Genomic DNA, 15,492 nt, shown 5'->3' with positions numbered 1-15,492 from the left:
TGATCTCAAACACATAGCCAAGGACACTCTCAAGTGGTTTCAGAGAATGAAAATAAAGCTGCTAGAATGGTCCAGCCAATCACCTGACTTGAATCCTATAAAGATCTATGGAAAGAACTAAAGATCAGAGTTCATAGAAGAGGTCCACTGACCCTTCAAGATTTGAACACATTCATGTCATTCCATTTTATTACACATAACTTAATTTTTGTACTTATTTATTTTGGTTTCTTTACACATGTGGATTATGTGGGTTGTTCCCAACATCTGGTGAAAATTTCATGTCAACAGCACCTTTAGAAATATATTTAGTAAGAAAAATGGTGACCTGTTAAATACTTATTTTACCCACTGTGTATACAAAATCCTCAGGGCCACTGCAAGATTTGTGTCTACTTCTAGCCAGCATTGCAACAAAACACGTGATTATACACATATATATGAAGGATAACTTTACACTTATGTTGCATGTGTGATTATTTTGGTTGCTCCTGTTTTTTTTTGTTTTTTTCTCTCTCTCTCTCTGGGTCACCACAGAAGGCAAGTGTGGATATTTGGATACCATTCTGTATCTATAAGGAGATGGTGGTATGGTGGAACTTTCAACCCTTGTCCTTCCTGCAAGGCAAGTGTGCGATCATCATGTTACCCCCTAAATGAAATTGTCCAGTATGAGAACTAGAGCCTTTGACCTTTAGGTATCAAATCATTGTTTGCAGATCAGGCTTCCCAATATTAAACTTTGATGGCTGCGACATACAAAATAAATCCTGTTTTACGCAAATTTGTTGAGTAAGGACTTAATGGTAGTGAATGGTGCCGCTGTCTCAGAGCTCTAAATAAACTTAAATCCCATTTTTCTGAGCTTCCCACTTGCATTAACATGTTCTTGCATATGATGAGTGCTTTCATTGCTGGTGGTATTAAATTTCTTTTGGGACTGTATATTCACTGGTGGTGCCCATATACAGTAAACATCCACTCAAGATTCAAGCTCCATCTTCAAAGTGTAGAGAAAGAGAGGCAAAGAACAAAGAGTGGCACACAATGTGGGACACAAGCATGACCTCAGCAGTAAACAAACTCAGTTTCAGACTGATGGAATGTTGATACTTGTATATTAGAAAAAAAACAATACATCTCAGAGGCTATATTACTTCTCACATTATTGTCCCAGTAATGTAATGCTTTTTAGAAACCAGCTTGCTGGCATTATTTTGTTGTTTTTTTGAGTGTATGGTGGATTTCCTAACTTTTTTAAAAATCAGGATCTCTCACACACAAAGCAGTCAGTAAACGTGAAGATTTCCTTGCGTGTCTTATCATTTTCTCTCCCTGGTGTGCCATGATCTTTCAGTCTCCATTGTGGTACTGACATCTTGGCCTCTTCTCTGAAGAGTTTTTCATGTTTTGTATTTTTTAGTATTATCTTCCTGAAACTTCTGCTTCCCTGTTCTCTCTGTGATTCAGATCCGCCACGCCCCATCCACCCATATCCGACTCCTCTGCCCGCCCTGACCAGCTGTTCCTGTCTTCTGCAATCAGACCACTCCAGCCAAGCCTGCCTGCTTCTCATCCAAAACAAACTGTAAAAAAGCCATTCTGTTTCAGGTTGTGTTTGCACTTTGGGCCCTATCTGTCAGCTCCTGGGTCAACACTAACAATTTGTAACAATGTTATAATATGACAAATGTTGCAAGTCAATCCCTTCAACTTCTTCCTTGTTTTCACTCAGGGTCACCACAGCAGATCCAAGGCAGATCTATGTGTTGATTTGAAGTTTTACACCGGATGCCCTTCTTGACACAACAAATCTAGTAAACATGATTAACTGCCAGGTGGCTATGGGTAGCTTTTCATTTTATAAGTCAAACAGTTAGAGTTTGGATTGAAGGACCAGTTGGTCCTTGGCTGAGGTGTAGTACACTTACAATATGGGGCTTAAATATCGATTTCTATTTAATCCACTCGATGGCAGATGCAGCCTGTGAAATCTTGCCAGCAGCCTCCATCTTGCTTAGCGTTATTATGCGTCATCAGTCATTAGATCAAATAGAAATAGATTATTTGCTGACTTAAACTTGGGTTAAAGTGATCTGAAAATGCTGTTTGTGCAGCGTTCAGGTGCAGCACCCAGTTGACAAAGGAGTTTCAGATGGTTAAATAAAGGTTAAATAAATATTAATAACTTGTGGAGTGAGCTTTCATAAGTGTGTATTATATGTAATATTAATGATGTGGGAAATGACTGAAACTGCTTAATAAAGGTTAGAAAATTATTTTTTTGTGACATCTGTATTCTGGAAAGTACTGACTTTGGTTTTACTGCCTGAATGCTTTGTTGTGATAAATATCTTACCATTCATTTTGTGATTTAATTAGAAATCTCACTTTCATAAGTCTCAATTTATCCCTTTTTAATTAGCTTCAGGTTTTTTGTGCACATCAGGTTTTCCATCCTGAGATATTCTGTCAGAACAAATTCATAGAATGGAATTTTTTTTCCTCTCTCTCAATTTAGTGGGTCACATGACAGTCGCTTTGACATTGTACATTCTACTAATATAAGAATATACACAAATGAGATTAATTTCTCTATGATCTACTGAATATTCCAGTGAAGTGTTTTCAGATTTCTTTCAACTTGGTTCAGAAATTATTGAATAGTTTTACTTTCACCCTAGCTGGTGTGGCTGTTTCACTTTATTTGATATTTTCGTGGAGAAGCGCTCCATAAATGCAGCACCGCAGGTGGGTTGCAGTCTTTAATATTAATATCTTTAACATGATGCGAGTGGACAAAGCTCTTACTTTCACCCATGATTATTTCCCATCTTTAACTTAACTTCATAATGAAATTAATTAAGGATCAGACTAGTATCTGGTGTTGTGGCAGACATTGTGTGTTTGACAAACTGACGGCATTATTTTCTATCTGGACTGGGACGAACAAATTCATTCAAATCTGTTATATAAATAGTCTGATCCTCTTCTGTATTTGTTTTGACAAATAGTGGTTGTATAAATGAGTTTGAATAAATGTAAGAGCACAGTAATAGCATGGAAAATGCAGATTTATGGTGGAAGTCTCTCTTAAAAACACTGATCATGTCCATTGATTTCTACAGTATTTATGTCTGGTTATTAAACACTAACCAAGATGGTGGCTTCCAGCGCGCCACCATCTAGTGAGTAAATAGAAAACGATGGGCTTAAAACCCGAGCATGGGAATTGTTTTTTGCTTTATCAGTTCTTACAAAGTCTAAATTCAAAAATAATAATAAAAATGATCAGAATCTATGCAATATTAACCTACATTTAAACATGTCAGAAGAGTTTAGGAACAAATCACTTGAAAGCATTTATTTCCACTATTGATCAGGACAGGGTAATAAAAGAAGGAAATACAAATTCTGTCATTAAAAATATACATTTTTCAATGGCAAACGTGGAGTATTGCAAAAGTCTGGAGATACATACCGGGTAAGTCTAGGAATGTATCATCCTCATCCAACAGAGCAGCCATTCTTTGATACAACCTGTTTTCATCTGCATTCATCACTGCTAAAATTCAAACAAATATAAAATTACCATACCTTCAAAAGCTGTGGAAAATCAGAAACATCGATCTAAATCACATTTAACATGCAAATCACAGACATTATCTGTGTGTAGCGAGGGCTGAAAATCGAGTGTATGCAGAGGGGTAATGAAATCGGAGCATTAATATGCCTGTTAGCCGGCCTGTCATCACATGATGAGATTTGGTTTGGCAAATCCTTTGACATTACACGGCAGTGATATCCAAAAGATACAGGTGAAATGGCTTCTCCATTAATAGCCATGTTTCATTATAACATGCATATTACTTGGCTCCCAAGAGCTCACTTTTAATAGGCCTACTTTAGGAGGGGGCGGCAAACTATTGATATGGCTCTGTGTGTGTCATTTCACAGAGGAATGAAAAAAAAATAGCGAAATGATAACTGACCAATGATAAATGACCTTCGTCAATGACAGTGCATTGGGCAGCCAATCTAGTTGGCGCCATCAGTTGCTGTATTTACATAGACCGTCCTGCCGTCATGAATGGCAGCCTGCTACCAGTGATCCCTGTCACCTCACTTTAATGAACCGAGGAGAACTATTATGACAGTGAATGGCATACTTAATTCTAGCTCATCGTCAGCGTTGACCCCAGCCATCCTGCAACGCCTTGGGTCAGTCTGCTCTGCCGGCGATGGGTCAAAGTAATTTTGGGCTTGTTCATTTCCTGTAGAAAGTGAGAGAATGAGAGAAAAGGAGTGGTGATGGAGTAAGGGAAGAGGTGAGTTGCACAGGATCAGGTTAGTGGTTATTAGAAGCACATGAAGCGAAATGTTAATTTTGAAACCCGCACTGTTGAAGGGCAGGGGCGGCGGCTGCTGGCAGATAAGGCAGAGCCGAGATGAGGCAGGAGTATAGAGAGGGAGAGAGGGAGGTGGCATAGAAAGTGCTGAGTTTCTCAGTGCACCTCCCTATGGCCCATGGTGCTCTGGGGCCTAATTAGCATGCCGCTAAAGGTCAAGGCAGGCAATCTCTTAAATACGACTGCCATATGTTTGCAGTGTTCAAAAGGAACTAATGAGAAAGTCTACAAGCTCAAAAGTACCTGGAATTTCAAAGACAATACCTTCTAAATACTATGAGATCAGCGGTCGAGAGGACCGGGCAGGTTTGTGGGAAGCAGATCCAAAGGAAAATAACCTGAGCCCATGTCTCATTGACTTCTTATTAGCAATCACTGACCTATGGGTATCAAGTCTGCTCCGCAGAGTTTATGGGAATCCAAATGGCTACAGGGTCTTTCTATGAAAGGTGCACCCCACCAAGCTGCTTTCTTAACCCCAAATCATTCTCATTACAGGCCCTGAATATTTTACTCAAATCTAATTTGCTTTAGTTGTATTTCTGAGGCTGAGGAGCCAAAAATGTGTGGTGCATTAAGTCATGGTATGCCTTCCATACAAGGATTAGAAGAGTTTTCACAGGAGCACCTGTTGTTCACTGAAAAAGAAAGCTCCCTGGGATTATTTAGTGCTCCTATGAAATAATCTGCTCGAGTCAAACAGTCAGACTGAAATACTTATTAAACAACAAGCAGCTGTACGGCTTCTTCAACGACGCCACAAACTGACTGTGAAAATCACACGTTGAGTTTTTCTACATCGTTAACATCAGGTTTGAAAAATGTCTCCACAAATAGCTGTGAGGTTATGAAACCCTTTTCTCAAACACAAATTTGCATAATGGTGCTAGCTTCGCAGATTGCGTTTTGAATCATATCTGTGATTCACCTCAATCGTCTGGTTGTCCTCCAGTTCATCTCTGTAATGAAAATATGCACAACATCAGTAACTACTTCTTGCAAGCCAGAATTAGTCTTTATTGAGAATGAGATGTAATGGAAGGCTAGATAAAAGGGTCACAAAATTAAAAAGGCTCTGCTTTTCCCATGTTCAGCTGAAGGTCTGCTAAACTGTATTTGTGTTGTTTCCTTCATGTTGCCTGTTTTGTGTCAAAGTTGTACAAGTAAATCTATTATTCAACTCATCTGCTATTCAAATGCATATAACGCAAGCTACAGTTCGTCAGGGCCTTCGCTGATTTCCTGTAATGATTATTCTCAATTATCTGCAATTTAAAGTCAGCAAGTCACAAAATATAATGTATGGTGCATCCAAAAATTATTCACAGTGCTGCACTTTTTCCACATTTTGTTATGTTACAGCCTTTTTTTCCAAAATGGATGAAATTCATTTTCCTGTCAAAATTCTACACATAACACCCCATAATGACAATGTGAAAAAAATGTTTTTTTAGATTGTTGCAATTTTATGAATTTGATTATTTTTACAATTGTTGACTGTGTTTTAAATCATGGTATATTTTTTGACCCTATTGTGTCCTTCCAAGTCATGAATTTCATCACTTGGGTAATGCAACAAGGATTCAGCCCTTTTCATCTATGGAAGATGCAAACACACTCCTTTTTGTGTTTCTGTGTTTTGAATTGACCATTATATTGTTTTGTGGTCTGACCTTGCAAGGAGCAGTACTACACTTCTTCAGATTGTTCAAAATGAGGTTGCTGGACCTCTCGCCAATCACATGACTTCACTTCTGACAACACTGTTTTCTTTTTCTGTGCGTCTGAGAGCAGATCTTTAGGTTTTGTTGCTGACAAAACCAAAACTCCTAATTTCTGGTTTTATTTGCGGTGATTTTGTTGTATGTGTCTACTTCACAGTTTCAATTGTATTCTTAATTTCCCTGAGAATTGGTGAAGTGATTCCAGCAGGGTATTGTTTTAATTTGTCTGTGTCTCTGTGTATGTGGACAAGATAGCACAAAAATGGCTGGATGGATTTCCTTCAAACTCAGTGGGTACTTTAATAGATATTTAGAAGTGATTAGTTTTTGGAGTAGTTTAGTCAAAGGTCAAGGCCAAGGAAAACTTGGTCCTAAAACCCCTTTTTGGTATCTCTCAACAATCAAGAAGCCGATAGATGGACCTAAAGCATATATTGTTCAGCAAAATATTTGTATTTGATTGCCATAAATGACTTCAGAATGAAGCCACACAGCAGTCATATGATCAAGCCATACATAGTTAAAACAAACAAACAACCAACAACAACAACAACAAAAAAACAGTTACAGACATGCATGTTATACTTGTACTTTGATATTGTTGTCTGTGGAGCATGCTGGGTATGCATCAACCCCCTGAGGCTCTGTGTTCTGATTATTGCTTTTATTCTCTGCTTTACTGTGTTTGATGGCATTGTTTTTCATGAAACATCTCATGACTGTTGTTTTGGATGTAGAGAGTAGTGTATGTCCAATATCGGCCTTGAGGTCCACTGGTATCGGTGCTTATCCTCAGATACTATAGAGTGCAGGAGATGAGACTCTACAACTCTCCAGGATGGGACCTCAGTCCATGGCAGGTTACCTTCCCAGCCAATACTGGTACCCATTTACAGCTGGTTGGACTGGAACAATGCAGATGAGGCATCTTGTCTAAGGACACAAACAGCGTGATGAGACCCAAACCCACAACCAAACCCAGGTCTACATATTGGTCACTTGAATCCTATCCCACTGATTCACTTTTGCCAAAGAGGTAATATTTATTTATTTGACATTTCTATGAATTTTGGGACAATATTACATGGTTCTTGGTGAATACCATGTAGGCATATTTGTAATGATAATACCTATGAATGTGAAGGATTATTTATGAACCAGATAAACATTTGATCCATTTTTGAGTGGGGTTGGGGGAATAATCTCAAGTCAGTCACTGTACTGTCACCATTACAGCAGACACATGTTGTAGAAGAGTGAACATTACATAGTAGAACCCTTCTAGTTGCCAGTCAAATGAATAGCTTATGGAGGAAAGCAGTCATATAGGACACTGCAGTCTCATTTGTACCTTGCATGATATCGCGGGATTTGACCACTTAGGGGACCTCAGCTCTGTTGCACAATAATAAACAGCGTAACTTCACACGGATAAAAGGTGATCTGTTTTGTTCTCAGCTGCAATCACTGAAGCAGTCGCGAAAAGGTTTTTTTTTTTCCGTTTCCAGTTGAGAAGAAAAGGCGAGGCAGATGGGAGATGTTGTGTTGGTAAGTGCTAACCTACACAGCTAACCAGAATAGCTGCACTTGCCTCAACACGTTTTTCTTTGCATTTTCACTTTGTTTATATATAATTTGCCCAAAACCCCATTGAAAAAATTTTTTGCAGAAGAGCACCCCCAGAGTATGATGTTTCCACCCCCATGCTTCACAGTTGGGATAGTTTTCTTGGGCTTGTTCTCATCCTCTAAACATGGTAAGTGGAGTTGATTCCAAAAAGCTCTATTCTGGTCTCATCTGACCACATGACCTTCTCCCGTGCCTCCTCTGGATCATCCAGATGGTCACTGGTAAACTTCAAACGGGCCTGGACATGTGCTGGCTTGAGCAGGGGGACCTTGCTGCCCTGCAGGATTTTAAACCATGACAGCATCATGTTTTACTAATGTAATCTTTGTGACTGTGGTCCCAGCTCTCTTCAGGTCATTGACCAGGTCCTCCTGTGTAGTTCTGAGCTTTCTCAGAATCATCCTTACCCCACAAAGTGAGATCTTATATGGAATCCCAGACCGAGGGAGATTGACAGTCATCTTGTGTTTCTTCCACTTTCTAATAAATAATCACAACAGTTGTTGTCTTCTACCAAGCTGCTTGCGTGTTGTCCTGTAGTCCATCCCAGCCTTCTGTAGGTCTACAGTTTTATCCCTGGTGTCCTTAGACAGCTCTTTGGTCTTGGCTATGGTGGACAGGTTGGAGTGTGATTGACTGAGTGTGTGAACAGGTGTCTTTTATACAGGTAACTAGTTCAAACAGGTGAAGTTAATACAGGTAAAGAGTGCAGAATAAGAGGGCTTCTTAAAGAAAATTAACAGGTCTGTGTGAGCCAGAATTCTTGCTGGTTGGTAGGTGTTCAAATACTTACTTGCAGCAGTAACATACAAATAAATTATTTAAAAAAATCATACATTGTGATTGATTTACGGATTTTTTTTTTTTTAGATTATGTCTCTCAACAGTGGACATGCACCTAAGATGAAAATTTCAGACCTCTCCATGATTTCTCCATGATCAAATACTTATTTTCCTCACTGTATATATATATAGATATATATATATATATACGTGTCTAAATACATGAGCTATGATACAAATCAGAAACTTTTGATACTTGAATATACTTTTTACAATTGCATTTAATATGATTCGATTTGTTGCAATGTGATGCAATCAAATATAATGTCATGTTTAATGAAGACATTAATTTTCCATGATACTTTAGAATAAACCAAAAGTGGTAGCCTACTGCTTACCTTCAAATATTTCATATTCCTTTCTGGAACAAGTCGCCCACCCCGATACAGTATATATATATATATATATATATATATATATATATATATATATATATATATATATAAATTTGTTCATATTGTTTCTCACGTGAGCTTAGTCTTGTGTGTGACAATAATTATTTGCCATGCAGTAAAATAAACAACATTAAATCAAGAAACTAACATGTGACTCATCCTTGAGAAAACTGGCACGCTCGCAACCTTGAACGCATCCTAATTTACCATCCCATTCCTCAAGAGTTCTCCCTGACATACTGAATTATAAGGGGGCATATTCGTATGTCTGATTGGCCTTAAGCCGTGTTTCGGGGGCGTTCTGAGTACACCACACAGACCGCGGATCGGCTTGGTAGCATAGTAGCGTATGTAAATGTGCTCTCCTATGACTCCAGCCCACCACAAGGCATGTAGCCGAGAGTGGGAGTCAAGGCTGATTGTGTCGAGGGTACTACCAGATAGAGATAGAACACCCACTACCGCCGCGTTCTCCAGCGGAGGAAGAAGTTATACGAGGGTTGCTTGTTAGAACACGTTTCCTTTGGAATGCAGGGACCGACGGCTCCCAGAATGGAGTGAGAGAGAAAGGTTAGATCAGAAACACATCTGCTGTCAACAAATTTTGAGCCTAATGAAAAACGAAGCTTCACCTCTTTCTTTGGAAGGGGCTTGGAGCTCCGTTTTTTGGGGGCGAGCTGCAAGGGTGCTATCTGGCCTGTCACCTCGAATTTCTTTCCTCGGTGAGAGCGAAGGAGCAGAAAGAAGCTCAGCGCTTCCTCCTCCGTCGAAGTCTGGATTCTTTGCACCCGAATTGACGGCTCTCTCCTCTCTCTCTGGCGGAATAAACAGAAACATAAATAAAAATATCCGTAACGACACTCAGGAGTGATACAACAGTTAGGTCAAAGCTGCTCGTTAGATGAGCAAACCGTATTTACACGCAACTTTTTTTTTCTTTTAGCCATTTCTCTGCCTCCAAACATGCATCCTCCTCAAATGACACTAAAACACAATTAGGTTAAAATTAAATCAGAATCTTGCAGGAGGAGGAGGAAAAAAAAAAGGAGAAGAAATGATTAAAATAATTACAAATTGCGCCCTGACAAGCAAGAGCAAAATTTAGCCCAAAGCCATTTGTCTGTAATTAGTTAATTAATCCTTACACAAATTATGAGCAATAACTCATCAAGCAGGACTCACCCATCAGAAATTCAGCCGACTTGGATTTCTTCTGCTTAGGTTGCTGCAGAGCCTTCTGCTGTAACTTCTGGAGGGAAATTGTTAAATGAATAAATTAGCTGCAGAATGAAGATCATCATTTATGATCCGCAACTAACGCAGTATTTTAAATATGGGACGACACTGAAATGTCATTTAATTTACATCAGCACTAAAGGGGTCAAGCACTAATTGAACAACAGGAGTGGAAAAGAATTTAATCATAAATAGATAAGAAAAGTTGACATGAATGTGTAATGAAGGTCACATTAAAATACTTCCTCCTTGGTTTGAAAAATGAACGGGCAGCAAGATGCTTTCCTGGAATACTTATATGATGCATACATTTGTACATGTGCAAAATCTGTGCACGTCTCTTATTACGTCCATTCAGATTAACATAAAAGTGGGGAAAGTGAAAAAAAAATAGATGTTGCCAGGTTGTTTTATTTATTTGATTTTTTTAAGGACATTTTTATGACATTCAAACTTGACACAGTGTAGTACTAAAGTGTTGTAGGTGGTCCAGGCTGGCATGGAAGAGAAAGAAAAAAAAAAGAAGAAATGAATGAAAGAAAGGATGGCTGCCTTTGAAATCAAGAGTATACGGAACAAATTCTGCAGTCCCACATTTCTCTCATTTCTGCGGACAAGCAGAACAATAAGAACTGTGAGGGAAATGGCATAAGTAGTTGTTTTCGTTATGGATATGTTTACATAAGAATGCACTATATAAAAGGGCTCCGTTGCTCAAAGCGTATGGAGCTTTTTAAGCATCATTTTATGCAGATTTCAATGATGAACTGTGCTCATGCCCGTGAACAGCGTGTATTTGTATACAATATTTAATTTCAAAGGCAAAATCAAGGGGTTGAATGGGGGGGGCTGAGGGGAGGTCTCAGTTCAACTCTAAATGACAGAGCAATTAAAATAGCGGAGGACTACTTTCAGACCAATCTGGTGAGAGGAGAGATTTTTTTTTTTTTTTTGTAAATCTGTTTTTACATTCAACAAGCCCTACAGCAAGACATTCATTTATACCACTGAGATTAATGCTTATCTAATTGTAACTTATTTAAAAACCATTTTCTTTTCGACTGGGTACCAATCAGTTTCTCAGAGTTGTACATGCTGTAGAAAAGCAAAGATGAGAGAAATGGTGCAACAGGATGAATGTTTCCCTGTGAGTTTAATTCTCCACACCTTTCTGCAACAGAATATATATATATATATATATATATATATATATATATATATCCTCAAAATTCTACACACAATACCCCATAATGACATGACAAGGTGAAAAAAGTTTTTTTTAGATTTTACAATTTTTATATATATATATATATATATATATATATATATATATATATATATATATATATATATATATATATAATTTGTGTGTTTTAGATATGTACATGGTTTTTTATTGGAGACAATTATATTACATCGACACATTCTGATCATATGTGATTGATGTACACATTTCAGTTATGTTTCCTTTTTTCAGTGTATAAATTCTGAAATAATTTTAATGTGATTTGGCCACTTTCACACACTGAAAATATAATCACAGAATATCAAATAACTGCTATACTGTGCAATAATATTTAACAACACAGAGCATCCATAGAATTATTTTGTTTAATCTTGGTGAATAAATTTAAAATATTGTTCTTTGTTGATAATGCACGAGTTTAACATCAGAGACTGTGAAAACATTCCATTTTCTGTTGATTTATCATTCATCAGCTAAATCAGTACGTAGGGGAGGTATAAGCAGTGGTAGTACCTTTAGAACAAATCAGCAGAAGCTACAGTACAAAATATATTTTTTATCATTATGTAAAATCTGTGGATGTTCCAAAAATATTTTATTAAATATATTTTGGAGATGGGGTCTATAAAATGTACAGTACTGTGCAAATATTGTTAACATGCTTCAAAGAAGTACAGCAAACAGATTTCAAAAATAGTGAAACACTTCTAAATATCAAATCATTTCCAATAAAAAAAGCACCCAAGTCAAAACTGAATAAATGCCACTGCCCTTGCCTTTTAAACTAACTTCTTTTAGGTGGCCTGATCTATTGTGTGTCCTTTGTGGAATTATGCATTGGACTGTAAACCTGTCATTAGATTTGTCATAAACTGAAAAGTGGACAGTTTTATTAAATAAAACAAATTACAATTTTTAAAATGGAAAATATCTGTAGACTTAAAATGTGTTTTGATATGTGCATTATACATGCAAAGTGCATAATCTACCAAAAATAATATTTTTAAAATCAATGTGTTATATAAATATCTAATCATTTCCTTATTTTTTATTGTGTAATTTCATTTTTGTTCTGCTATGCACACAGTTTACCTTCACTTTCATTTCTAAAAATGAACATACTTCCCGCTGATGATGTCTGGGAAATGTCAATAAGACCTGATCACTACTGTTGATTACTGCTTCACTTCAGCCACAGTGAAAAAAACATTCAACATATTCAGAAATCGTACACAGAGGGAAACCAGTAGCATGCACCTCAGGCTTAATGGTTTGGTTCACTGTCACTAAAAATCTAATGTACATAGCAACCATTGAGCTTCTGTTTGGAGATCCAAGTAAAATGTTTTGTTCTCATCTTGCTCTGTGGACTCCATGAATTTTCAAAAGAAGCTCCTTCTTGTGCAAAACTCCTATTTAATGTGTCATAACTGAATGTAACATGGCAATTTCGAAACATTGAAATCAAAAATGATAAATAAGAATTTAAATATTAAAGCAGAACAGAGGTCAATAAAACTGTGAAATGATAGTCATGTTGCAATGTGCACTTGGCACAGTGCGTGCTTTTCATGTTGCATATAAATATGTTAAACATACGATGCTATATCACAGGCATGAGCCAAGAAACTTGGGTGTATTACAACATACATGTACAGGAGCAAAATGCATCATCGCTGACTTGATTCTCTTGTCATCTGAGGGCATTTACAGATGACACCCCCTCCCCGTTTCCTCCTGCCACCCACCTACTGAAACCCTCCCACTGCTTCTGTCATCTCACTGTGCCAGCATACAAACTGCTTACTTTGTCGTCAACATGATGGGGGAAAAAAAAATCATTTACAACTGGTGACAAAACCGACTTTTTTTTGCTGTTCCTTTAAATGTGATGGTTGTCAAAAAGAATTGAGCACAACAATGCTTGTTCAGTTCTTGTTGCATTCAAAGGCATAGCTAGAAGGGCTTGGGGAAGACCGCTCGCTGCTAGGGGCTGGTGGGCACAGACCAGCTAGAAAGTGAATTTTGCATACTGTACGGATCATCGCCCAGTTCAGGCCAGTCACATTGAATCTGCCATCAACCAATTGTGCTTCATGAAACCGTCAACCCTCATTTACGTCTGCTTGTTTTCTTCCCCACGCAGCTGTAAACAAGGCCGCAGCTTTGAGCTGTCTTCTTCTGTCACTGTGCACTGCTTGCTAGGGGAGTGCAGACGGAAAAACCTCGTCTGTTTCGTGAAGCCACTTAAAGCTACCATTTCCAGACAGCCACCCTGTGCAGCAAAAGGAGTCAAGGACAAGAACCTTTTTCTTGGTTATATATGACTATGCAAATGTTTTAAACACCCCAGTTTTTGTGCACAAATGTGGATTTTGCTCATTATGAAGAAAAATGTTTAATAGTCAAATAATAATCATAATAACAATAATAATGGAATATTACAGAGAATGTTGTCAAATTTACATTAAAAACTGGTCTATAAAATAAAACAACAGAATTTTCTTGTTTAGAGTCATTCAGCAAGCATTTAATCAAGCTAGCAAGCAGATATTAAAGTTGTCACTAACAAATGCTCCACAGACAAAATATCCATTTTCAGGTCTCTAAGAAATTATACCCTTTGTGCTTTGGGCACTTTGAGCTTCATTGTGCACACACTCTGCTACATAAATGAGCATCAGCAATTAAAAACAAACAAACAACAAAAATCCTATTTCAGCAATTTAATAATTGTTCAGTTCATGGTATTTAACAAAACTGGTTAATAACAATAATTATGCTGCCTTCCACTGACAGAAGGCAGCATAATTATTCACCAGTTTGCTTTCACCAGATATTGTTTATTTTTTAATAGCCAGCATGTTCTTGTGTTGTGCATCCTGTCAGTACACTTGAAATGTACGTGTGTGTGTGTCGTCTACCTGTTGTGCATGGAGACACTTAATCTGAAAAAAAAAAAAAAACACAAACCAAGTAAATCATTAACTCTTTAAATATGCCCTATGCTTACAATGAATGATTTCTTTTAAGTTTGGTGTATGAGGAGGCAGCAGTGTTTCAGCTGCTGGAACGGCAGTCTGTCAAGCGCAATAAGTTATATATATATATATATATATATATATATATATATATATATATATATATATATATATATATATATATATATATATATATATACATGAGGTCTGTTAGAAAAGTATCCGACCTTTTTATTTTTTTCAAAAACCATATGGATTTGAATCACGTGTGATTGCATCAGCCAAGCTTGAACCTTCTTGTGCGTGCGTGAGTTTTTTCATGCCTGTCGGTTGCATCATTTGCCTGTGAGCAGGCTTTGTGTGAGCAGTGGTCCACCCCTCTCGTCGGATTTTTATTGCGAATAAATGTCTGAATGATTTGGAGCTTTGCTGCATCAAATTTTTCCAGAAACTGTGAGAGACCTCCAGGTGGACACCATTTGGAAAATTCAGATGGCTTTCAGGGACGATTTTATGGGGATTACACAGATTAAGGAGTGCTCCAGCCAGTTTAAAGACCGCCCACAGCGGCTGAGAGCGCGGCGCACTCCGAGCGCCGATCGACAGGCTGACACCCTGCTGAAACAACCAGATCATTTCCAATGTGAAGGCTTTGTTGATCCGGGACATCGTCTGACTTCCACAAAAATGGCAGAAGATGTGGACATCAAGACTTTTTCGGCACATTCCACTGTTACAGGAGTTTTTTCATGGAAAGAGAAGTGGAGGGATGCGCCACTGAGCCGTTCATGGCGCGGCACAGAAGCACCTCCATGTTGGTCTCACAGGACGGCTTTCAGATGGCTTTCAGACGGCTGTCGGTGGGTTTTCAGTCATGTGACTATCCGAGAAATTGTGCATGAGCTGGACCTGCCAGAACATGTCCTGTGAGGCTTCATCACGGCGTTGCTTTGCGCCATGCGGCTCCACCACGATGCGTGGAATTCCTCCGCACGTCTGTCTCAATGTGCCAAAAAAGTGCAGATGTCC

The 15,492-nt window shown here is 38.1% G+C and overlaps 1 protein-coding gene across 1 annotated transcript in view; it reads right to left on the bottom strand.

Annotated features, from left to right (window-relative positions):
• The window catches only part of ofcc1 (orofacial cleft 1 candidate 1), a 217,375-nt gene extending 206,638 nt beyond the window's left edge, over positions 1–10,737 (bottom strand). Inside the window, exons 1-5 of the mRNA XM_034166227.1 lie at positions 10,708–10,737; positions 10,183–10,249; positions 9,633–9,815; positions 4,170–4,274; positions 3,482–3,565 (exon numbers count right to left, since the gene is read on the bottom strand). Coding sequence (XP_034022118.1) covers positions 3,482–3,565; positions 4,170–4,274; positions 9,633–9,815; positions 10,183–10,249; positions 10,708–10,737 — 469 coding nt within the window. The remainder of the gene's footprint in view (positions 1–3,481; positions 3,566–4,169; positions 4,275–9,632; positions 9,816–10,182; positions 10,250–10,707) is intronic.
• Between the last annotated feature and the right edge of the window lie 4,755 nt (positions 10,738–15,492).

The sequence above is a fragment of the Thalassophryne amazonica genome, chromosome 1 (genome assembly GCF_902500255.1).
Source record: "Thalassophryne amazonica chromosome 1, fThaAma1.1, whole genome shotgun sequence".
NCBI lineage: Eukaryota > Metazoa > Chordata > Actinopteri > Batrachoidiformes > Batrachoididae > Thalassophryne > Thalassophryne amazonica.
This window is presented reverse-complemented; position numbering and strand designations above follow the sequence as displayed.